The sequence below is a fragment of the Neltuma alba genome, unplaced genomic scaffold (assembly GCF_004799145.2).
Source record: "Neltuma alba isolate B1F8T4 unplaced genomic scaffold, ASM479914v2 tig00012856_pilon, whole genome shotgun sequence".
Taxonomy (NCBI): domain Eukaryota; kingdom Viridiplantae; phylum Streptophyta; class Magnoliopsida; order Fabales; family Fabaceae; genus Neltuma; species Neltuma alba.
Genome location: NW_021637239.1, coordinates 2,756 through 22,734, shown reverse-complemented (window position 1 = coordinate 22,734; position 19,979 = coordinate 2,756). Strand labels below are relative to the sequence as shown.

Genomic DNA, 19,979 nt, shown 5'->3' with positions numbered 1-19,979 from the left:
AGCTCCAACGTACAACGATGCATTTGAAGTTTATGCAAATAACTCCCTATAATCATATATATAAATATATACATATATATTCATATGCTGGCCTGGGACTTAATTAAAATTTCATCTGTAAAAGCAAATATGTATATATACAACAATTATGCATTTGAAGATTATAACTTTACCTTGTTCTTGTTTCAAGAAGGGGTTGATATCAACGGTTTGATTAAGAGCAAAGAAGGCAGTGGTGGAGTATCTCACGAAACAGCCAATATCGTAACTCTTGGCATCTGTGTTGGTAAGGGAATTCTGAAAGTGGCTTAAAGCAATGTTAATACAAGTCTGGCACCCGTTTCGAGGGACAATGTCAACACATTGAGCCAAGCCATAAATATTCAGATCATTACTGTTAGGGACAGGCGTCTTGGTGGCCACATATGAACCAGGGATTCTTGGGGTTGCTATGCCTAGATTCCTTAGCACTTGTTGCACAGTTGAAGCAAGAGCCGGAGAATCTTTTATTGTCTGATTCCCACATACTACGTTGTTCCAACTATCGCTAGCCGAATCGAAGCTTTGACTGCTCTCATACCTTCATTTTAAACACACATCAAAGTAACAAATAAGTAAGTCTCTAAAAGATGTAAATTAGTTTGACCATCTCATTTCTACTCCCTCAGATCCTATTTAACTTGTGGTTTTGGGATAGGGTGGGTGCTTTTTATAATTTATACGTTTGTCTAAAATATAATTCATTTTTTAAATTAGACACTTAAAAAAACAGTAAATAAGCAACGGAGTAAAATTCCCTCGCCAATTTTCTTTTTCTTTTTAAGTGTCAAATAATTATTACCAGTTTTTCATTAAAAGTAAATGTAAAAAGTGGTTTCTTGAAATTTACTTGCACCCTACGGCTTTTAAAGAACTTTTTTTTTTTTTGGGCAAGAAACAGGGCAAAACACCCTGTAAACCTATGTTCATTAACAAAACAAAACGTGGGCAAAAAACACCCACTAAGTCTCACTAGTGGCGCCTCAAACCTGTACAATTCATTATCACAGGTTAGACTACGATTAGCTGAAAACATAAGCTACAAAATTGCCTTCCCTATAAGTACGGACAAAAATAATCTGAAAGTTCATGTTATATTCTGAGAAGTGCCAAGGCTTCATGCCTCCTGAAGTTTATTATAAATTGAAATGGATTTGTTTCTTTGAGAAGAACAATATAAATAATTTTTTAAAAAATATTCATGTATTGTAGAGAAATTTTATAACAAAAAAATATTTGACTTAGATTTCTACGTTTAATGATCATACAACGTAAGTTTAGTCACAAAAGAAATGTTACTTCATCATTAAAATTATAACACTCCCTTCGGTCTCTTTAATATAAAAAATACTTAATTAATTTGAGTTGGTTAAAAAGGTCTAATGAATTAGTTGATTATAACAAATGTGAGGTAATCTTCCCTAAAATATTTTTACAGCATTAAATTATATATCAATCTATAAGTTCTGTAAATTAGTTTAGCAAAAAATAATAAATATAAAAAATAAATTAGATTAAATTTTATATTTATAATCAAATTCAACCTTTATTTATTTAGCTTTTGGGACTGGAGGTAGTATTTGAAATTATTATTATTTTCATTTTATATCATTGTATATATTGCAATTACAGCATCATATATGCATCACAAAGAAATTACTTAGTTTCTTGTTTTCCCCTTTGTCTCTACTCTCTACCCTCTGCTGCTCTAACTTTTAACGCAAGCAGCGGCACCATAGTAATGTCACAACTCACAATATTTATTCCCAACCCCCCCCCCCCCAAAAAAAAAAACAGAGAGAGAGAAAAAAAGTACAACTCGAGGTTGGGGAACTAGCTAGTTGTACCCGAGGAAGCAGCCGTCGTAGACAAGACGGGCAGCGTATGCCCTGGCGGAGCAGTTGTGGATGTTTACGGCGGCGACGTCAAAGCAAGCGAGGCAATCGGCGACGGAGAGGTAGTTTCTGCACTGAAAAAGGGGGATGTTAGCCTCCACTGATTGAGCTCTAGCGAAGTGTTTGTTTTGGTTTTGGATCTGAGCTCTCAGATCTCCAAACTTTTTGTTAAGGATCTCCTTCATGATGGACCCATCGTTGTCGCCGTCTTGGGGGTCACACCATAGGACCTGTTTGGTTTGAGGGGAGGGTAGGGGAGGGAGGGGTAGGGAAGGAGAGGGGAAGTTTCATCCTTATCTTATTTGGTTTGATTAAAAAGGAGGGGAGGGTATTTAATGATCCCTTGTTTGGTTCAAGGAGGGAAGGAGAGGGATAGTAATAATCAATTTACCATTTTACCCTTACATATTAGTTTATGTTTTTTATTGATATATTATATAAATTAATTTACATCTTAATTTAAATCATATAATTTAATAAAAATTCAGTCTTATCATGTTAATATGTGTATTAAAAAATTAGTACAGTAATTTTTTATTCTAATTAATATAATAATATATTTAAAATAATCAAATTAACAAATTTTATATGCTCCAAGAAAAATGAAATTTTATTTTCTTTAGGCTATCTTTTTTTCCAGCTTTAAAATATATTTAATAAATAATATATTTATAAAAAACTATTAATTTTATAATATTATAATTTTTATTTAAATAATTTTTATTTTATAATATATTTTTAATTATAATAATGTATATTTTTTTTATTTTTTTACTTTGGATAATATATTTTTTATTTGAAATAAATATTATAATACTATATTTTATGGGTAGAAGTGGAATATTAAAAAAACTATAAGGGCATAATGGTCCAAAATTTTGGCTCCCTTCCAAAAACCCCCAATTTGGAGGGGAGCCAAAATGGGGGGAGGGAGGGGGGGGAGGGGACATTTTAGCTCCCCTCCCCTCCAAAATTTTTAACCAAATGAGGGGAGGAGCTCATTTCCCCTTCCCTCCCCTCCAACCAAACACACCCATAGTCGCACTAGATTCGTCTGAGGGTCCGAAACGACGCCGTCAAGAGCCCCCCATGACCAGATTATGAAGCTCAATAAGAAGAAGAACAGAGGCTTTTGTTGCAGTAGTTGAGGCTGCATGCTGTTTTTTCTCACCTTGCGGAAGCGATGAAGAATGAAAGATGAATGCATTGGCGGAACTAGGATGAGATCAGAAGATGAGGGGCCCAAAATATTTTGTAAAACAATGAAAATATAATCTTATATATATAATTATAATTATAATTTTGAATTTTTAGGTATGGTATTTATCACCAATAATTTTTTAAGGCAATTTTGTAATATATAGGAGAGTAAGTTGGTCAATATATATCAATGAGAATATATACTTATATACTAACCACATAAAATTTTTTAACAAAATATTAGAAAGAATACAGGAAAGTTTTTAGTTTTTAAATGCTTGGGAAGTATTGGATTGTAGGCTAACAATTTTGTACCGCGTTTATGAACAGTATGACTTTCTATAGAATTTCCTATATATATATTAATGATATTATCTGGGGAAAATAATGCTACAGATACATATATAAATAATACTAATAATAGTAAAGGTTTTGAGATATATGATTTTTATTAAAAATTTATACAATATATATTTCTACATAATGTAGAATAAAACTCTACATATTCACAATCCTTATACATGTTTGCCTAATTCCAAGTAATAAGTAATTCCTTATACTAAACAATTTTTTAGTATATTTTTTCAATCTTAATCGTAATTATTATCTCTCGTTTTCAATGCTTCATACTAAATAGAACATAAATGTAGGTATCTTTCTCAGTAGAGATTCAAGTCTTGATTCGCTATGTCATGATAAATTAGCTCCTCACGATACTAGTTATAATAATAAGAGACAAGTTCGCATAGTTAAGGGAGAAAAATATGAAATGTCCAGAAGCATATAACTAATAGGTTGTAGCTTGCAGGAATGAGATACAACTACCTAACTGCCTACGGCAACAACTTGACAGTGACAAAAATTCGCTGCTAAAAATTTTCAGTGACGGTTTTTTAATTTTTAGCAGTGACTTTTGTTACTATTGAAAGTCAATTTTTTTTTGTAGCCCAATATCAAATAATGCCATCATTTTTCCAATTAGTGACATGGAAGACTATTTATTAGCACTTCATATTTGAACTATGACACGAAAGACCGCACGCCTAATAATTATTCTTGCGGACTTGTTGTAAGAAATGTCCAAGTCTACTTCCAACTAGTCTTCCAAAGATAATTCTGAAGACGACCGGACTGAAAATGGGATGGACCTAAAATTTTTTTCCTTTCAAAATCTCATCTTGGTTCCAAAGATAGCTAAGAAGATGAGATTGAAAAACAAGGGGAGACGAATAATTGAGGCATCTTGGAACAATGATAATGACGCATGTTTTGTCATTTTTCTCTAGCATGGCCACAGATAATAAGGACATTTCTTGCTGGGGCGACGCGTGATGAAGGCATCTTAGAAATTTCCATGAATGGTATGACCCGCCAGAGATTGAAAAATGACACCAATTATGAGAATTCGCACACATGAAAAGGACTCCTAATTATGACTTAATCGCTTCCTACAGTCATCCATCGAATCTCACATGCCTACAAAGATACTGGCTTTACATGCTAATTGCATATCTCTTTACTCTCTTCAGATGTTAATTAGGTTTGGATTAGTTTTTTAAAAATAATTTTACGATATACAAGATAATTATATAAAAAAAAATTTATTGGCTTGTACTTTTTTCAATTGATATTGAAGGATGCCAAAACACCCCCTTAGAACAATCCTCCCTCTATCCTATATTAATTTTTTTTTTTTTTGAGAATGAACATGTTCTTGTTTATAAGATACTATAATAACCTATTTAAGTATTGTTTTTTGAATTTTTGCCTCACTAATTATTGATTAGTCTCTACTTCTCAGATCGCATCTTATTAGTCTATCCGTAATAGGGCTTCTTTTTAGAAAGCATATTCATTACTTTTAATTAATTTCAACTAATTTTTTTATATTTATAAATTGATTATTTGTATTTTATTATTAAAAGAACTAGGTTTAATATGTTATATAATTCACACACTAATTATTGTTCTCTTAAAAAGGAAAAATGGAGAATTCACATGATGGTCCTTTGGCTATTGCCTAAGTTTTCCCGTTTTTCAAAAGGCAAGGGGACAAAACTTACCGAGTAAAGTGACGAAGATTTTTGTGGGATAGACTGGCTTATTAACTATGCTTTTATTTCTTGATACAAAAATCAGGGCTATTTATGTGGACCACAAAATATGCCCAATTCTCATTATTTGGATTAATTTTTAAAAGAAAAAAGAAGACCCAAAAAAAAGTTAGGGGATGCAAATTAAAAGGGTGGGAGATCGAAGAAATTTATGCATCCCTAATAAGCCTAGATATATATAGGATTTAGATTAGATTCCGCATGGTTCATGCAGCTTTTTAATATTAATTTATTGAAAAGTACTTTTATTATTTGTTTTAACATCATACAAACTCGTTTAAATTGCTATTTGTTTTTTTTTTATCCCCGATGAAATTAAATTGCTATTTGTTCAGCGCAGCTTAAAAACTCTGCAAATGAGCATTATATGGTAGATTTGTCTGTATAATTTCATTTGTTTCTTTCATTTAATGTGTATTTAATCCACGTATGCAAAAAAAAATATTTATATAATACTTAAAGTAAGCAAGAGTATTATATGATGTCCAGTAGGTAAGTTCAAAAGCATATAAAGTAAAGTCCTGTTTGGTATGATGATAAAAATGATTTATAAGCACGTTTTATATAAATCAGAATAAAATTTCTCTCATATATTTACTTCATATCATGTGAATCACGATTGAAAAATTAATTATAAGTGATTCTAGATGAATTCTAAGTTGATAAGTATGCTAAAAAAACTCCCTTTATCATTAATTGTGCTTTTTGAACCCACTCTTATGCCAGCAACTAGAATAAACATAGAAGATAAAAGCTTTTATTAGAGAAACGAGATTTTTAGGATCAAAATAAAATCACCAAGTAAGGGTTATATTTAATAGAGGCCAGGGGAGTAAAAATCAATGACAATTGAACTTCTATATCAGAAATTTGAAGTGACCTTGAAGCACCACGCTGGCTTACACTTTTCAAAGAGATCTCCGCCTTCATTCTTCATTCTCTCTGTCTCTCTCTCTCTCTACACTCTGCAAGGAATAAGACTAAAACACCATGCTCCTGCTAAACCTGCAACAAAATCCCTTGTCCTTCATCTTCTTGTTGAGCTTCACAATCTGGACATGGTGGACTCTTGACGGCGTCGTTTCAGAGCCACAGCTCAGTTATGTGAAATCAGGCTGCAGCAGCTATAATGTCAGTGACGTGGCCATCTTCAACAAGAACCTAAACGCGTCGATGCGAAGCCTGAGAGCGCAGGTCAGCAACCAGAGCAAACACTCCGCGGTGGCGCAGGCAGTGAAGGGTAACAATCCGGCGTACGGCGTTTTTCAGTGCAGAAACTACCTTTCCATCAAAGACTGCCTCGCTTGCTTCGACTTCGCCGCCGTTCATATATACGACAACTGCTCCGTCTCCGCCACTGGTGCCCGGGTCATATACGAAGGTTGCTTCCTCAGGTATCCGACCAACTTTGACCTTTTTTTTTTTTTTTAAAAAAGATAAACATGTTGTTTTTAATATTCTTTTGTACTAGCCGGTTCTAATTATAAGCTCTCGTTATTAAATCAAGAGTTTCGCTGAATTTAAAGAATAAGACCCATAATTGTATAATGTACAAGAGAGGCAAAATTGCACTTCTTTTCTTTGTTGGATAAGGTTTTGTTTGGGCCTTTTTAATTTTATAAAATGGTTTTTTAACCGTTGTCAACAAAATATGCCGACTTTAAAAAAACATGCTCACATGGAAATTTTAAATTTTAACAAAGTATTCTAAGTAGGAAAAACTATTTTGAAGATAATTATAGTTTCTCTTAACTTTTAATTTGTTATCTATGTTTTTTTTTCCTGTTAGTACCGTTAATCCTTATCCAAAAGCTAATTATACCAACAGAATAAAATACAAAGACACCAAAATTAGAAATTAAAGCAAATTTTAGGCACCTACAAGATGATTTTCCTTTTTCAATAACAATAATTGGTAAAAAAAATCATGATTTGAAGTTAATGATTTTTAAATCATGATTTTTTTAAAAAATACTATTAAAATCAGGAGTTTATGCCAAAATGTTACTCTCTCCCGCTCCTTTTAATAAGATTATCAAATTTGAATTGGCTTGGTTTTTTCATAAGATGTAACTAAAAGGTATTTAAACATTAAATGTATTTTTACCAATTTCACTCTTTAATTTTTTTTAATTAATTCTTATCATCTTTTTCTCATGCTATTTTTTTAGTGTTTTATTTTATTACCGGTATTTCTCTCATTTATTTTCCTCCTTATTAAATAATAACTTACTTAAAAAAATGTATTATTGCCCTAATTTATTTTAACTTTTTTAAAATAATTAATTTAGTTAAAAGAATTAGGGTTAATATAATCTTTGGTCCTTTAACTTTACTCTCATTTTAGTTTTAGTCCTTCAAATTTCAAACCATAGGTTTTGATTCCTTGGGGGTAAAATGGTCTAAATTTTTATTAGATTATAGAGATCAATGTTTTAAATGAGAATAAACTTGAAGAACCAAAATCTATGATTTAAAATTTAAAGGATTAAAACCTAAATGAGATTAAACTTAAGAGATCAAAGTTTGTATTAATCCAAAAAGATTTTATAAAAAGTTACGGGAGAAGGAGTATACGAAATTACAACATGAACATACATTTTTGGCCATTAAGATATACAAGTCATTAAATTTCTGAGGCTTTAGCCTTTGTTTGCACAAAAAATTGTTGAAACTTGAAACTTGAAAGACAAACCGGAAACGCAACTAAAATTCAAAGCGAGATTCACTCCAAAAAGATGTGTGAAAATAATTTTGTTTAACTGGGTTTAACACAATATTTGACATGTCCATTTCATTTTAATTTTAATCCTTCTAATATTAATCTCTATATTTTAATAAAAATTTAGATTAATTTATTTTTTGAGAGATCAAAACTCATAATTTTAAAACTTAAAGGTTTAAAATCAAAACATAAATAAACTTGATGTATAAAAATTATAGGGTTAACATAATCTTTAATCCCTCAAGTTTGTTTTTATTTTTATTTTGGTCATTTAAATTTTAAACTATAGATTTTGGCTATTTAAGAAACAAAATGATCCAAATTTTTATTAGATTATAAATATCAATATTTTAAATAAAATAAAACTTAAGAAATAAAATTTATTATTTAAAACTTGAGAAACTAGAATCAATAGTACATCTAAGAGAATAAAAACTATATTAAATCTTAATTATGTTAACTCCTTTTATTAATCATTTTCTTTTCCAAAGACGAATGGGCCCCGATTGCAGGGAGTTCTCTCCACTGCTCTCAATCTCTCTTCCCAGTCACCGTCGCATGTCTCCACTTTACCGTCACACTCGTCACAGTCGCTTGCCCAACGCCGTTTCTGCGACCGCCGCTTATCCTCCTGCCTTTTCGGCTATCTCGTTCTTGCTCTGAAAGAGGATGACAGAGTGATAACCCAGAGCATGCACAACGACGGCGATGAATTTTGCTTCTTCGTTGATGAATTTTGTTCGTGTTTATGCTCTGAAATTTCCGCACTTGCTTTTGCTCTGAAACTCTGCAGAAATTTTCTGAAATTTACCTCAAATCATGCTGAGCGATGACGACGAAGTCTTGCTGTATTTTTATTGTTCCATGCGATCTTTGGTTCTGCATTTCTTGTTGTTCGGGTTTGTGACAGAGAAATTTGCTACCAAGAAGAGCATGACGAAGAAGCTTCAGAGTTCGGACTTTTTTGGCCGTTGCTCACCCATGGCCATGGGAGAAGACCTTAAGCTCCGATGATTCTGGGTTGATGAATCATGGAGTTAACAACTTTCTTGTTGCCGTGCTTTGTCGTCATTTTGCTTAAAATCCTTGGTTGCTCTGCTTTTCTTTATGGGCTAAAGACAATCTTTTCAACTGTCCTCAGTGACACCTCTGTCGATTTTCTTCGAACCCCTCCAAGCGGGTATATTAATTCTAAACACATAAAACCCTTCAACTGATTGAAAAGTGTTCCACAGTAGAGACAACTGCACAGTTTGCAACACCATAAAATGATAAAACAATCACATCACTAACATCTCAGGTAACCGATGTCCCTTAATGTGGTCATAAAAGTGACATTTTTTAGAATCATAAAGATGGCACATTTTTGTGTGTTTTTCAAGGTATGAGAGCAGTATTTTCTTCGACCAGTCCACAGATGGTGGGAACCACATTGTGTGTGGGAATCCTGTGGCTAAAAACTCCACAGAACTTGCTTCAACTGTGCAACAAGTGCTAAAGAATCTGGTAGAAGCAACACCAAGAATACCTGGTTTCTTTGCAGCCACTATAACGCCAGTACCCGACAGTAAGGGTTCAAATATTTATGCCTTTGCTCAATGTCTCGAGACTGTCACTCAAAGTGGCTGCCAGGATTGCTTGGAGTCTGGCTTAAGAAATTTTCAGATTTGTATTCCCAACTCAAATGCTAAGATTTTTTATGCTGGTTGCTTCATGAGATACTCCACCTCTGCATTTTTTACTGCTAATCAGACCACTGATATCAAACGCATCTTGAAACAAGGTAAAGTTCTAAACTTTAAACTCCTGAATGACTATGTGCACTGCATGCCAAGAAACAATTGACATGAGCAAACAATTAAACTTCAAACAATTGTGACTCGTAGGAGATTCAAGCAAGAAGACCATTATTGGTGGGGTCGTTGGAGGTGCATCTTTTATTTTGATTCTTCTTGCATTATTTGCTTTGTATAGACGATCATTGTTCAAGAGAGTTCATAGAGGTAAGATAACTAGAAAAATCTTTATTATTCAATTTGAAATGATTCATTGTGATGCTCTAGTTTTAACTTTTTCCTGCCAAAGGAATGTGAGGGTTTTAATTTGATAGGGATGAACCCCTAACTACTTCTAATTGTGGTTTTTCTTGCAGTTGACATTTTGGGAGCAACTGAGTTGAAAGGCCCGGTTAACTACAGGTATAAAGATCTGAAGTCTGCAACAAAAAATTTCAGTGAAGAGAATAAATTAGGAGAAGGAGGTTTTGGTGATGTATACAAGGTAAACCCCCCCCCCCCCCAAAAAAAAACTCAAACAAACAGTCATTTGTATTATTACAGTCCATATCTTTTTTCAAGAGACACTTTTGTATAGAGGCTTTTTTTTATAAATTCAATTTAGGTACACTTGTTAATGTAATATTTGTCTGCCAGATATATAGAAAGTACAATGTATTTCTTAGATTCCATGAAATACACAGGAAAATGTGTCTAATTCTTAATAAAAGGATGGCACTTCCCTCAAGCACAGTCTATAGTCTGGAAATATGATCTCTTCATTGAACAGGGTACTCTGAAAAATGGAGAAGTAATTGCCATAAAGAAATTGGCTCTAGAGCAATCCAAAAAGATGGATGAAGATTTTGAAAGTGAAGTGAAGCTAATAAGTAATGTTCATCATCGAAATCTTGTTCGACTTCTTGGATGTTGCAGTAAAGGCCAAGAGAGATTCCTTGTCTATGAGTACATGAAGAACAACAATGTTGGCCAGTTCTTATTTGGTATATTCAATTTAGTACTTGAAGAAATTTCCTTTGTAGTTGAAAATCATCTGCTTTCTCTATTTTTATGTTTTTTTGTCCCCTTTCCCTTACTATCTAAAGTGCTGGAAATAGGTGGAGATAGAGGTTCTCTCAATTGGAAGCAACGTTATGGTATAATTTTAGGCACTGCAAGGGGTTTGGCATATCTTCATGAGGGATTCCACATTTGCATCGTACATAGGGATATAAAGCCCAGCAACATCCTCTTGGATGATGATTTCCAGCCTAAAATTGCAGATTTTGGATTGGCAAGGCTTTTGCCAAGGGACCAATCTCATCTCAATACAAAATTTGCAGGAACAATGTAAGTAATAACATTTGTAATTATTCATATTTTCTGCACTCTGTATATCATATTGACACAAATGATTGTAACAACTCATTTGTTGAAACGCAACATACTTTAGCAACTAGATCTTTTCTCAAATGTTTAGTTGTTTCTACAAAGCATGAAGACTTGTGTATGTTTATGACTCACTAGAAATATGATACAACACTTTTAAGTTGCACATGAATATTTGAAATTTGTTTTTATCATTGGCCGTGTAAGTTTCCGTGTCTTGTTGCGTCTCGTGTCTTACATATGGTGAGTTTTTGATCTTTTGCTTTTGTTATATAGGGGATACACCGCACCTGAGTATGTAATGCATGGACAATTATCTGAGAAGGTTGACACCTATTGCTATGGTGTTGTAGTGTTAGAAATTATAAGTGGGCAAAAGAGTGGTGAATTAAAGAATGATGATCAAGGCGAATTCCTTCTTCAAAGAGTAAGCGAATTCTCAAAACTGATATACCAAAGGAGAGGGTTTTATTTGGAGAAGTTACAAATGCAGATTTAACTAATCAAATTATTTTCAATATAGCGTGACAAACGATGATTTTTGACTGCTCAACACCACACAATCTTTTTTCCTCTATCTTGTATGACTTTGATGCCCCTCGGCAGGCTTGGAAACTGTACGAGAGAGGAATGCACATGGAGTTTGTGGATGAAACCTTAGATCCAAATGAGTATGATGCAGAAGAAGTAAAGAAAATCATAGAGATTGGATTGCTTTGCACGCAAGCATCTCCTGCAGCAAGGCCAACAATGTTTGAAGTTGTTGATATGATCGAAAGCAAAGGTGGCTTAATAGATCACAAGCGACCCACTATGCCTGTTTATGTTGATTCTAATGTGGGGATTAGAAGAGATGGTTAGTAATAGTTCATCTCGATCAAATGCTACTGTCTCCACTTCTATTCCATCAGGAAGGCGATACGAGTTTGAACCCCCAGAAAATAATAATAATAATAATAATAATATTGAAGAAGGAAAAAACTGGAGTAAGCATTCGCCTTGATTACATTACTGAAGATTTGAGTACAATGAAACATTGAAACATGAATTGTGCAATATAATTTGGGTAGTTTGTCATTGCCACGACTATGTTGTTGTAACATAGCTATCCTTGTTCAGCAAGTCTAGTTGGGTGTCTTCATCTTTTGCTGTATAAATGTGAATTAAAATGGTTACCCATAATCAGGTCAAACAAATATACATTATCACCAGAACATAGCATAAAAGCAGAGAAGGAAAATGTCATATCTTGTCTGAGACATCGATGGAAGAATTTCATACACAGAACTGCACACAAGAGATGGTGATCAAACCCACCCAAAAAAGGGTTCCCCTGAAATATGGAAACACAGAATAAATGAGGAAGATAATTTCAGAGTTATAGAAAACATTCAAAAGAATAACCCTATTATAGGTGCTTGATTACGGGAAAGTAGTTTCTGCAAAGATCTTCAGGCAGAGATGGTATACCAACTTAATTGATCATTTGGGTTTTTCAAATGGCACTAAGTTTTACTTATATTCTACTATTGCTATAAAGGGACCATGCACTCACTTAGTTGAACTAGCAGTAGCTGATTGAGAGATCGTTTCAGGTTAATTAATATAACTGCAGGAGGTTAAGAGCTACATGGATCAAATTTATGTCGCTTGCCCAAGCCATTTTTTTAACATTCTTTTTCATGAGAGTACGTCTCATCTTGGGTAACCACAGCCTCTTAAAGCAGCAAAAATTTGTTTAAGAAATTTAAACATAAAAATTTAATTCTTGATGTTACTTTTAAAATAAAAATTTCAATTTTACTGCTATTAAGAACTAACATAATATCATATAATTTAAGCTTTAAATATTATCTCTGGTTCTAAATATAAAAGCTAATTTACATTACAAATTAGTTCTTATATTTAGGACTGGAGATAGTAATTTAATTAATCATTTGAATTATATCTCTTTTGAGTATGTCTCTATTGTCCCCTTTTGTTGGATCAACAAAATTGGAATATGCAGAATCATTTATCGAGTCCATCCCATGCAGGCCTCAGTCTCATTAAACAAACTGATCAGCATAAAAGCATCTAAATACTATCCCATGTAATCTCAGTGTGCCTCCACAGCCAGCCTTCCCATTGTTCACCATTCCCAGAGATTTGTGGAGAAAAAAATTATCTGCTAAACAAGGCTTCATAAGCTTTCTTCACATACTGTAGGCAAACTTAAGAGACAGCATGTCATACTTTTCCATCTTCCACTTAACAGTACCTGCCCCCCAGAAAGAACCACCCTCTCAGTACCTTCCATAACTTGGTCCCAATTATTTTTTATGCCCATCCATTGCCGGGAACCTAAGCCAGGTCCTATATTTGGGATCACATCCCTATCTGCATTAAACATATAGCTGTAGTCTGCATTAGTTTACTTAGGTGCATAATCATAACAAATTTGCATTTAGAGTATGCTTGCATCATTCTAGAGTAGCGGTACTGTATTTGCATATAAATAACTAGGTCCATTTTGCAATTAGAATTCCAAAATTGCTCCCTAGGAGAATGATTTAGGTTGCCACTATATTGTATTTATAGTTGGATCTAGAAGTAATTGGTAGCCGATGCGACTAAGACTACTCTCATCAGCCATTTAGAAAAAACATTCTTGTAAAATACAATTATCTTGTTGATGGTATTAAAAAGTAAAAGCAACATCATTGGATGGAAGCAGTAGGGATGGAGGTGTCTTCCATGAAGCTCTAATTAGGTTCAATCAAGATAGGCATAGTCGGCCTCATATTCTCTAATAAACCCTTCTTCTGAAGCAAAACCACTATTTCAGATATTGCCGGTCTTGTTTCTGCAGATGCTTGAGTGCATAGCAAACCGATTTTTGTAATTTTCTTCACTTCTTCTGCATCCTAATCATGAGTGTCTAAGGCATTGTCCACCAACTCTAGATGCATGCCTCTCATATAGTTTCCAAGCCTATCAAGTAGGATGAAAGTGAAACGAAATATAAGTATTTATCATAAGATTATTTTCTCTCATAAAGTAAGAGCTTTTTCGAAAGAATTTTATATGTCCTGTTAAAAAATTCAACATCTAAGTCTTTTTTCCCCCCAAAATAAAGAAAAGCTTTTTCAAATAGTTATGTGAATTTTCTCACTTTTTGGAGGAGGAATTCGCCTTCAGCATCACCATCAACTTTCACTTCATTGCTTTTTTGACCTCTAATGATTTCTAAGACAACAACACCATAACTATAAATATCAGCCTTTTCTGATAGTTGTCCATGAATTGCATATTCTGGTGCTGTGTATCCTCTATCAATCATATATTATTTATGATGCAATTAATTAGAATAATAGCTCAAACTAAAACACATACGTATCAAGATGCTACAAAATCCAAAATTAGACATGCAATAAAAGTATTGTCTCATCATCTTCGACATAAGTATGAATTCCTTCTTGCATAATCATGTATAGTCCATGTAATAGGATTGTTTGCTAGACTAATGTATAGATTTCATTAACACCTTCAACAATCCATTTAGTATGATAAAAATTAATAGAATTGAAAATTAACTTGAGCTAAGAAGTTATTTCAATCAACTTACAATGTTCCTGCAAATTTTGTACTAAGATGAGTTCTATCCTCAGGTATAAGCCTTGCCAACCCAAAATCAGCAATTCTTGGTTGTAGATCATCATCTAACAGAATGTTATTTGTCTTTATATCTCTATGAATAATGCGAATATGAAATTCTTCATGAAGATAAGTCAAGCCTCTTGCTATTCCTAAAATTACTTCATATGATTGCTTCTAATTGAGAGAACCTTTCCTTTCACCTATTTCCCAGGTTTGCAAAATTTGAAAGGTGAGGAAAAAGAACGAAGGGCGAAACATAACAATGTCCTTTCAATATCTATGTGCCAATCAAATTATCTAATAAAACTATGACATATGAGCACATTTTTCGTAACGAGTGAATGAAATGTTGTCATGTTGAAAATATGTCCACATCTCATAATGCTTAAGAGATTGTGCATAAGCTTTGTTAATTGAAATAACATACCAAATAAGAATCTGTCAAGACTGTTGTTTTCCATGTATTCGTAAACAAGGATTCTATTGTGACCTTTGCTACAAGATTCCGATGATGAACATTACTTATCAGCATCACTTCACTCTCAAAATCTTCATCGATCCTATTGGAGGCTCGTAAAGCTAATTTCTTTACTGCAACTACTTTCCCATTCCCCAAAATGCCCTAATCATAATTGAGAATTTTAAACATGAGATTGTTATCAGACTATCTTTCAAAAATAATATATAAACCACGCTTAAAGATATCCTTACATTGAAACTCATAATAAAGTTGTACCTTGTATACAACACCAAATCCACCTTCTCCCATTTTATTTTCGTCACTAAAATTCTTAGTTGCAGACTTTAAATCCTTATAACTAAAAGTTATTGAGCCTTTCAACTTACTCGCTCCAGGCATCTCTCCTGCCATGGAAAACAAAAATCAAACCTTTTGTTCATAAATTAAAATAACTAGCAGTTGAAGATTTTGTTCATTTTCCAAATTGATAAAATAGTAGCCTCACAATTTTTAATTTGTTTACCTCTAGGAACCCTCTTTGGGCTTTTAGTTCGTCTCATCCAAGCAAATAATGCAACGAGGACCAAAGCAAGAGCAGCACCTGAAACAACTCCAGCAGGAATGGCCCCCTTGTTACTTGAACCTACGAACAAAGATTTGTACAAATAAATATACACATAAATGAGTGATACATGTAATTTCAAATAATACGAAGTTATTTTGAAACGTATCATGCTCTAAAGTATAAAATTAAAATGTCAATAATAATACTTAATCAAATCATTCTATATAACCTAAATAAACATTCAAACTAAGGATTCATATAAATTTTCAAATTGAAAATTTACTCCTCCTGCATATCCTAAATGTAGGAATTAGTTGGAGAGTGGATTTTGATCATAAATATAATGCTTTAATCCATTTTACATATCATATTTATCATGCTTAATTTTTTCCAAACTAATTTATCGGACTTATAAACTGGTGACAAAGAATATAAATGAAGCCTTACCTTGTTTGAAGGCAGGTATGATATCAGTAGTCTGGTTATCAGGAAAAAAGGAAGTTGTGGAGTATCTCATGAAACACCCATCGGCAAAAGCCCTACCATCTGAGTAGGAAAGACAAGTCTTTATATTGTTGTATCCAGCATTCAAGCAACTGAGGCACTCATTTTGTGTTATGGTTTCAATACATTGGGCAAAGGCATAAATAGTTGGACCGACGTTAGACACTCTCATCTTCATGGCTGCAAAAGATCCTCTGATATTTGGTGTTACTGTTTGAAGATTCATCAGCAATTGTTGTGCAACTGATGTGAATGTTGTGGCTCCATCGTCATCTTCAGTCTGATTACCACAATCTGCTGTGTTGAAAGTTTGTGTTGTCTCATCAAGGAAAGCACTGCTAATGTCGAACCTGAACACGCCAGAGTCTACCATATCATCTTTTTTTTTTTTTTCAAGTTTATAATATGTACAGATCAGAAAGCTAGTGAAAAGGAGAGTTTTATAGGGAAATTGAGAAATGCTTCTCATTTACCTGATGGAGTGTTTAGTACATGACATAAACTTATAGTCTTTAACCTTTATACTTATGAAGAATAATGTCTTTCTTCTTTATGTCATTAACATTCACATATTATTATGATATAATCCCTCCTGTCCATTTTACAAAGTATTCGGATAAGTTTTTTTTTTTTTTTGGTCTTTTTATAAGGCAATATATGGAACATTTATTGCATCTTTACAACATTGCAATATTGGATTAACTTTTTTAATTTTGTGGAGTTCAAGGTAAATATGTTAGAAAACTTATCTCGACTTACGTCAAAGTATTTTTTTTTTAAAAAAAAGATAATAAAATACCTTGAAAATTGTTAAATGACAAATTAGTATGGTTGAATTTCATAATTCCAATTCAAACCCCTTGTATTATTTTAGAATTTTCAAGTCTGCCAAAATTATGCAAATGCCCTTCACTATTTATTTCTTTTTTTTAATATTGTCACCTTAGCACTTTTAGCCGGTTTCTGACCACCAACAACCCCCTAGGGGCTAGCTGCCGGAGCTCCAGTGCCTACTTTTTCTTATGTATTGATTACTTTTTTAGCCATAGATTATATTTGTTTTTAAAACGCCGATGACACTTTTATTTCGCTACTGACTGCTCTACTACTGTGATTAACTATTTTCATTTTAATAAAATTTGGTGACTACTTTTGTTTACCTATTGACTACTTTTATTTTAAAAATTCAAAAATATATTAAATGTTGTTGGAAATCTGGTAACTACTTTTAATTCAGTCATTTACTGCCTTTGTGTAGTCAATAGTTATACAAAAGTAGTCATAAAAAATTTGAAGACAAAAATAATCAATAGTGAAATTAGAGTAGTCAATAGTTATATGAAAGTAGTAACTGAAAGTAAAGGCTATGTTGTCATTTAACAATATTTTAAAATTTCAAAGTAGTACAAGGGATCTGATTTAGGATTTTGAAATTTACCAACTCTAATTTATCTTTTAGCATTTTTGAGGGTATCTTAATGTCTTTTTTTTTTTCCTTTTTTTAAGTGCTTATATGAGATGCCAAACTCCTCCTTATTCAAAGTCAGTTTTTCGAACTTAGCCTTTTGACTTTTCAAAGGATATGTTTAAAAAAATTAATTAAATTAGTTATTTGTACAAATATGTGTTGATCTACCTAAACTATCATTTTCATCTATATGTATTGGATGATTAAAATTATCTGTTAGTGAAAATTTCTTGCAATCAATAGTGATATTTTAAGAAAAGATGAGAGATAACATAACTTGAGGTCTTATATTTTAACCCAAATTTAATCCCTAACTAAAATTTATATTAAGGAGTTGACGTAGTAATTAATAATTATGAAAATTAAGGGCCTAACTGAAAATTATGTTAGTTTTCAGACCACGTTGATAATTTTGAAGCCTTTCTTTGATTCCGATGCGAGTGCAGGAAGTGACTTCTACAAAACACCAGAAGAAGTACTCCTCTAGTCCTATTTATAAATTACTTTTAATATATTTCATATAGATCAATGAAAATCTAAAACTTTATTAACTTCCTTTTAACATTCAATAATATTCCAACTTTATCCCTATTTAATATATATTACACCTTATAAGAACAAAGTTAACAAAATAATAAATGAAAAAGCAAAATTATACATTCATATAAAAAATTTCTTTCTTTATCCTATAAATAAGATCAAATTTTTTTTTCTTTGCCCTATAAATATGACTAAAAATTTTCTTTTCTCTCTCCTTATGAATAGAACGAGAGGATAATATTTATAATTACAATAAAGTCAAATTCTTAATTCTACTTTTAAGCGAGATTAAATGAATTAGCATTTTTGTAAAATTTTGGGTTTGCAGTTTGCTGAAGTACACCTGAGGGATAAAATTATTGAATGTTTGGATAAAACCCAAACTATAATTTCAAAAGTAATTTTATAGTATATGAAATAAATATATGAAAGAGTTTGTCTCGATTCATAAAAAATACTTTTTAAAAACGCTTTTCTCAAATGCCCAACATCCCCACAATCTCCCTGCCATGATCGTCCCATATGATTGGGCATACATACTCTTTCCATCCAATCTCTCTAACTTCAACACTAATTTAACTCATACTAAATTAAATACTAATCAATTTAATATTATTTAGTGAAACTAAATAATCTCATTAAATAAGTCGACCCTTCAACAACGAATCCAAAATCCAACATAAATATGCATATATACGTGCGTAGGCAGTAAAGAGAGAGAGACTAAATTTGAAATTTTTTGGGTAGAAGTACCTGAGGAAGCAGCCGTCGTAGACCACATGGGCACCAGAGGCTCCGGCGGTGCAGCTGAGTATTCGAGTGGCGGCGACGTCGAAGCAAGCAAGACAGTCGGCGATGGAGAGGTAGTTTCTGCATTGGAAAAGAGTGGAAACTGGGTTTCCTCCATTACCTTCCTGTGCGGGGGCGAAGCGCTTATTCTGTTCACTGATCTGCCCTCTGATATCTCTCAACGTCGCGTTTAGGTTTCCGTCGAAGATGGAGATGCTGGACGCGAGGTAGACGAAGGACAGATTACACTCGCTCTTAGGAAGATTGGTCTTTGGGTCCGAAACGACGCCGTTGAGGATGGAGCAGCATGAACAGAATATGAAGATGAACGAAGGAAGGAGATGAGGACGACCTTGAAGCATCTTCTGTCGAGAGAGTGAGAATGAAGAAGCAAAGAGAGGTAATGGGTCAAATTTTTATGAATATTAGGAAACCAGTGGGCTGGAACTGTTAATCCTTTTTTTTTTTTTTGGAAGGATTCAATAGCAATTTGTGGAAAACAAATAAATAAGAAATTGACTGTTCCATGTAATAGAGGTTTAATTTCCACACGTTTTCGAATTGCGAGTTGACCATTGACTTGTTCAATTCTAATTTGCTTCTTGGGTCAACAAGAATTGGGAAATTTCTAACAATAATGACACAAAGGAAAACAGACAACTGCAAGTGGTAACTGATGGCGACCTTATATTGTGGTGGTAGGCACTTTTTGAGGGAGGGGATAATACACATGCATCCTCTTTGCATAAAATTAAATGTAGGAAGAACAATTTTTTATGTTTTATATATTTATCTAAGTCCTCTTCTAATCCTATTTAAAAAGAAGAGAAAAGTTTTTCTTCATCCTATTTATAAATCATTTCATTAAAATTTTGAC

General features: G+C 32.9%; 2 protein-coding genes across 3 annotated transcripts; one reads left to right on the top strand and one right to left on the bottom strand.

Moving 5' to 3' along the window:
- Positions 1–6,148: 6,148 nt before the first annotated feature.
- Positions 6,149–12,226, top strand: LOC114731866 (cold-responsive protein kinase 1-like). 2 transcript variants are annotated; one of them, XM_028919109.1, is made up of 8 exons: positions 6,158–6,642; positions 9,356–9,756; positions 9,860–9,976; positions 10,126–10,253; positions 10,539–10,752; positions 10,867–11,098; positions 11,414–11,564; positions 11,744–12,226. In XM_028919109.1, exons 1-8 carry the CDS (start codon positions 6,239–6,241, stop codon positions 11,996–11,998), a joined length of 1,902 nt encoding a protein of 633 aa, XP_028774942.1. In that variant the 5' UTR covers positions 6,158–6,238; the 3' UTR covers positions 11,999–12,226. The 2 variants fall into 2 exon arrangements, with proteins under 2 accessions (XP_028774943.1, XP_028774942.1); XM_028919110.1 differs by lacking the exon at positions 11,414–11,564 and having other exon boundaries at positions 6,149–6,642; positions 11,744–11,916.
- A 3,392-nt stretch (positions 12,227–15,618) lies between these two features.
- LOC114731870 (cysteine-rich receptor-like protein kinase 2) lies at positions 15,619–19,464 on the bottom strand. The gene is made up of 4 exons (XM_028919115.1): positions 19,067–19,464; positions 16,249–16,655; positions 15,760–15,879; positions 15,619–15,665 (listed from the first exon to the last, which is right to left on the bottom strand). The coding sequence occupies exons 1-4, from the start codon at positions 19,462–19,464 to the stop codon at positions 15,619–15,621; spliced, it is 972 nt and encodes a 323-aa protein (XP_028774948.1).
- Positions 19,465–19,979: the final 515 nt, after the last annotated feature.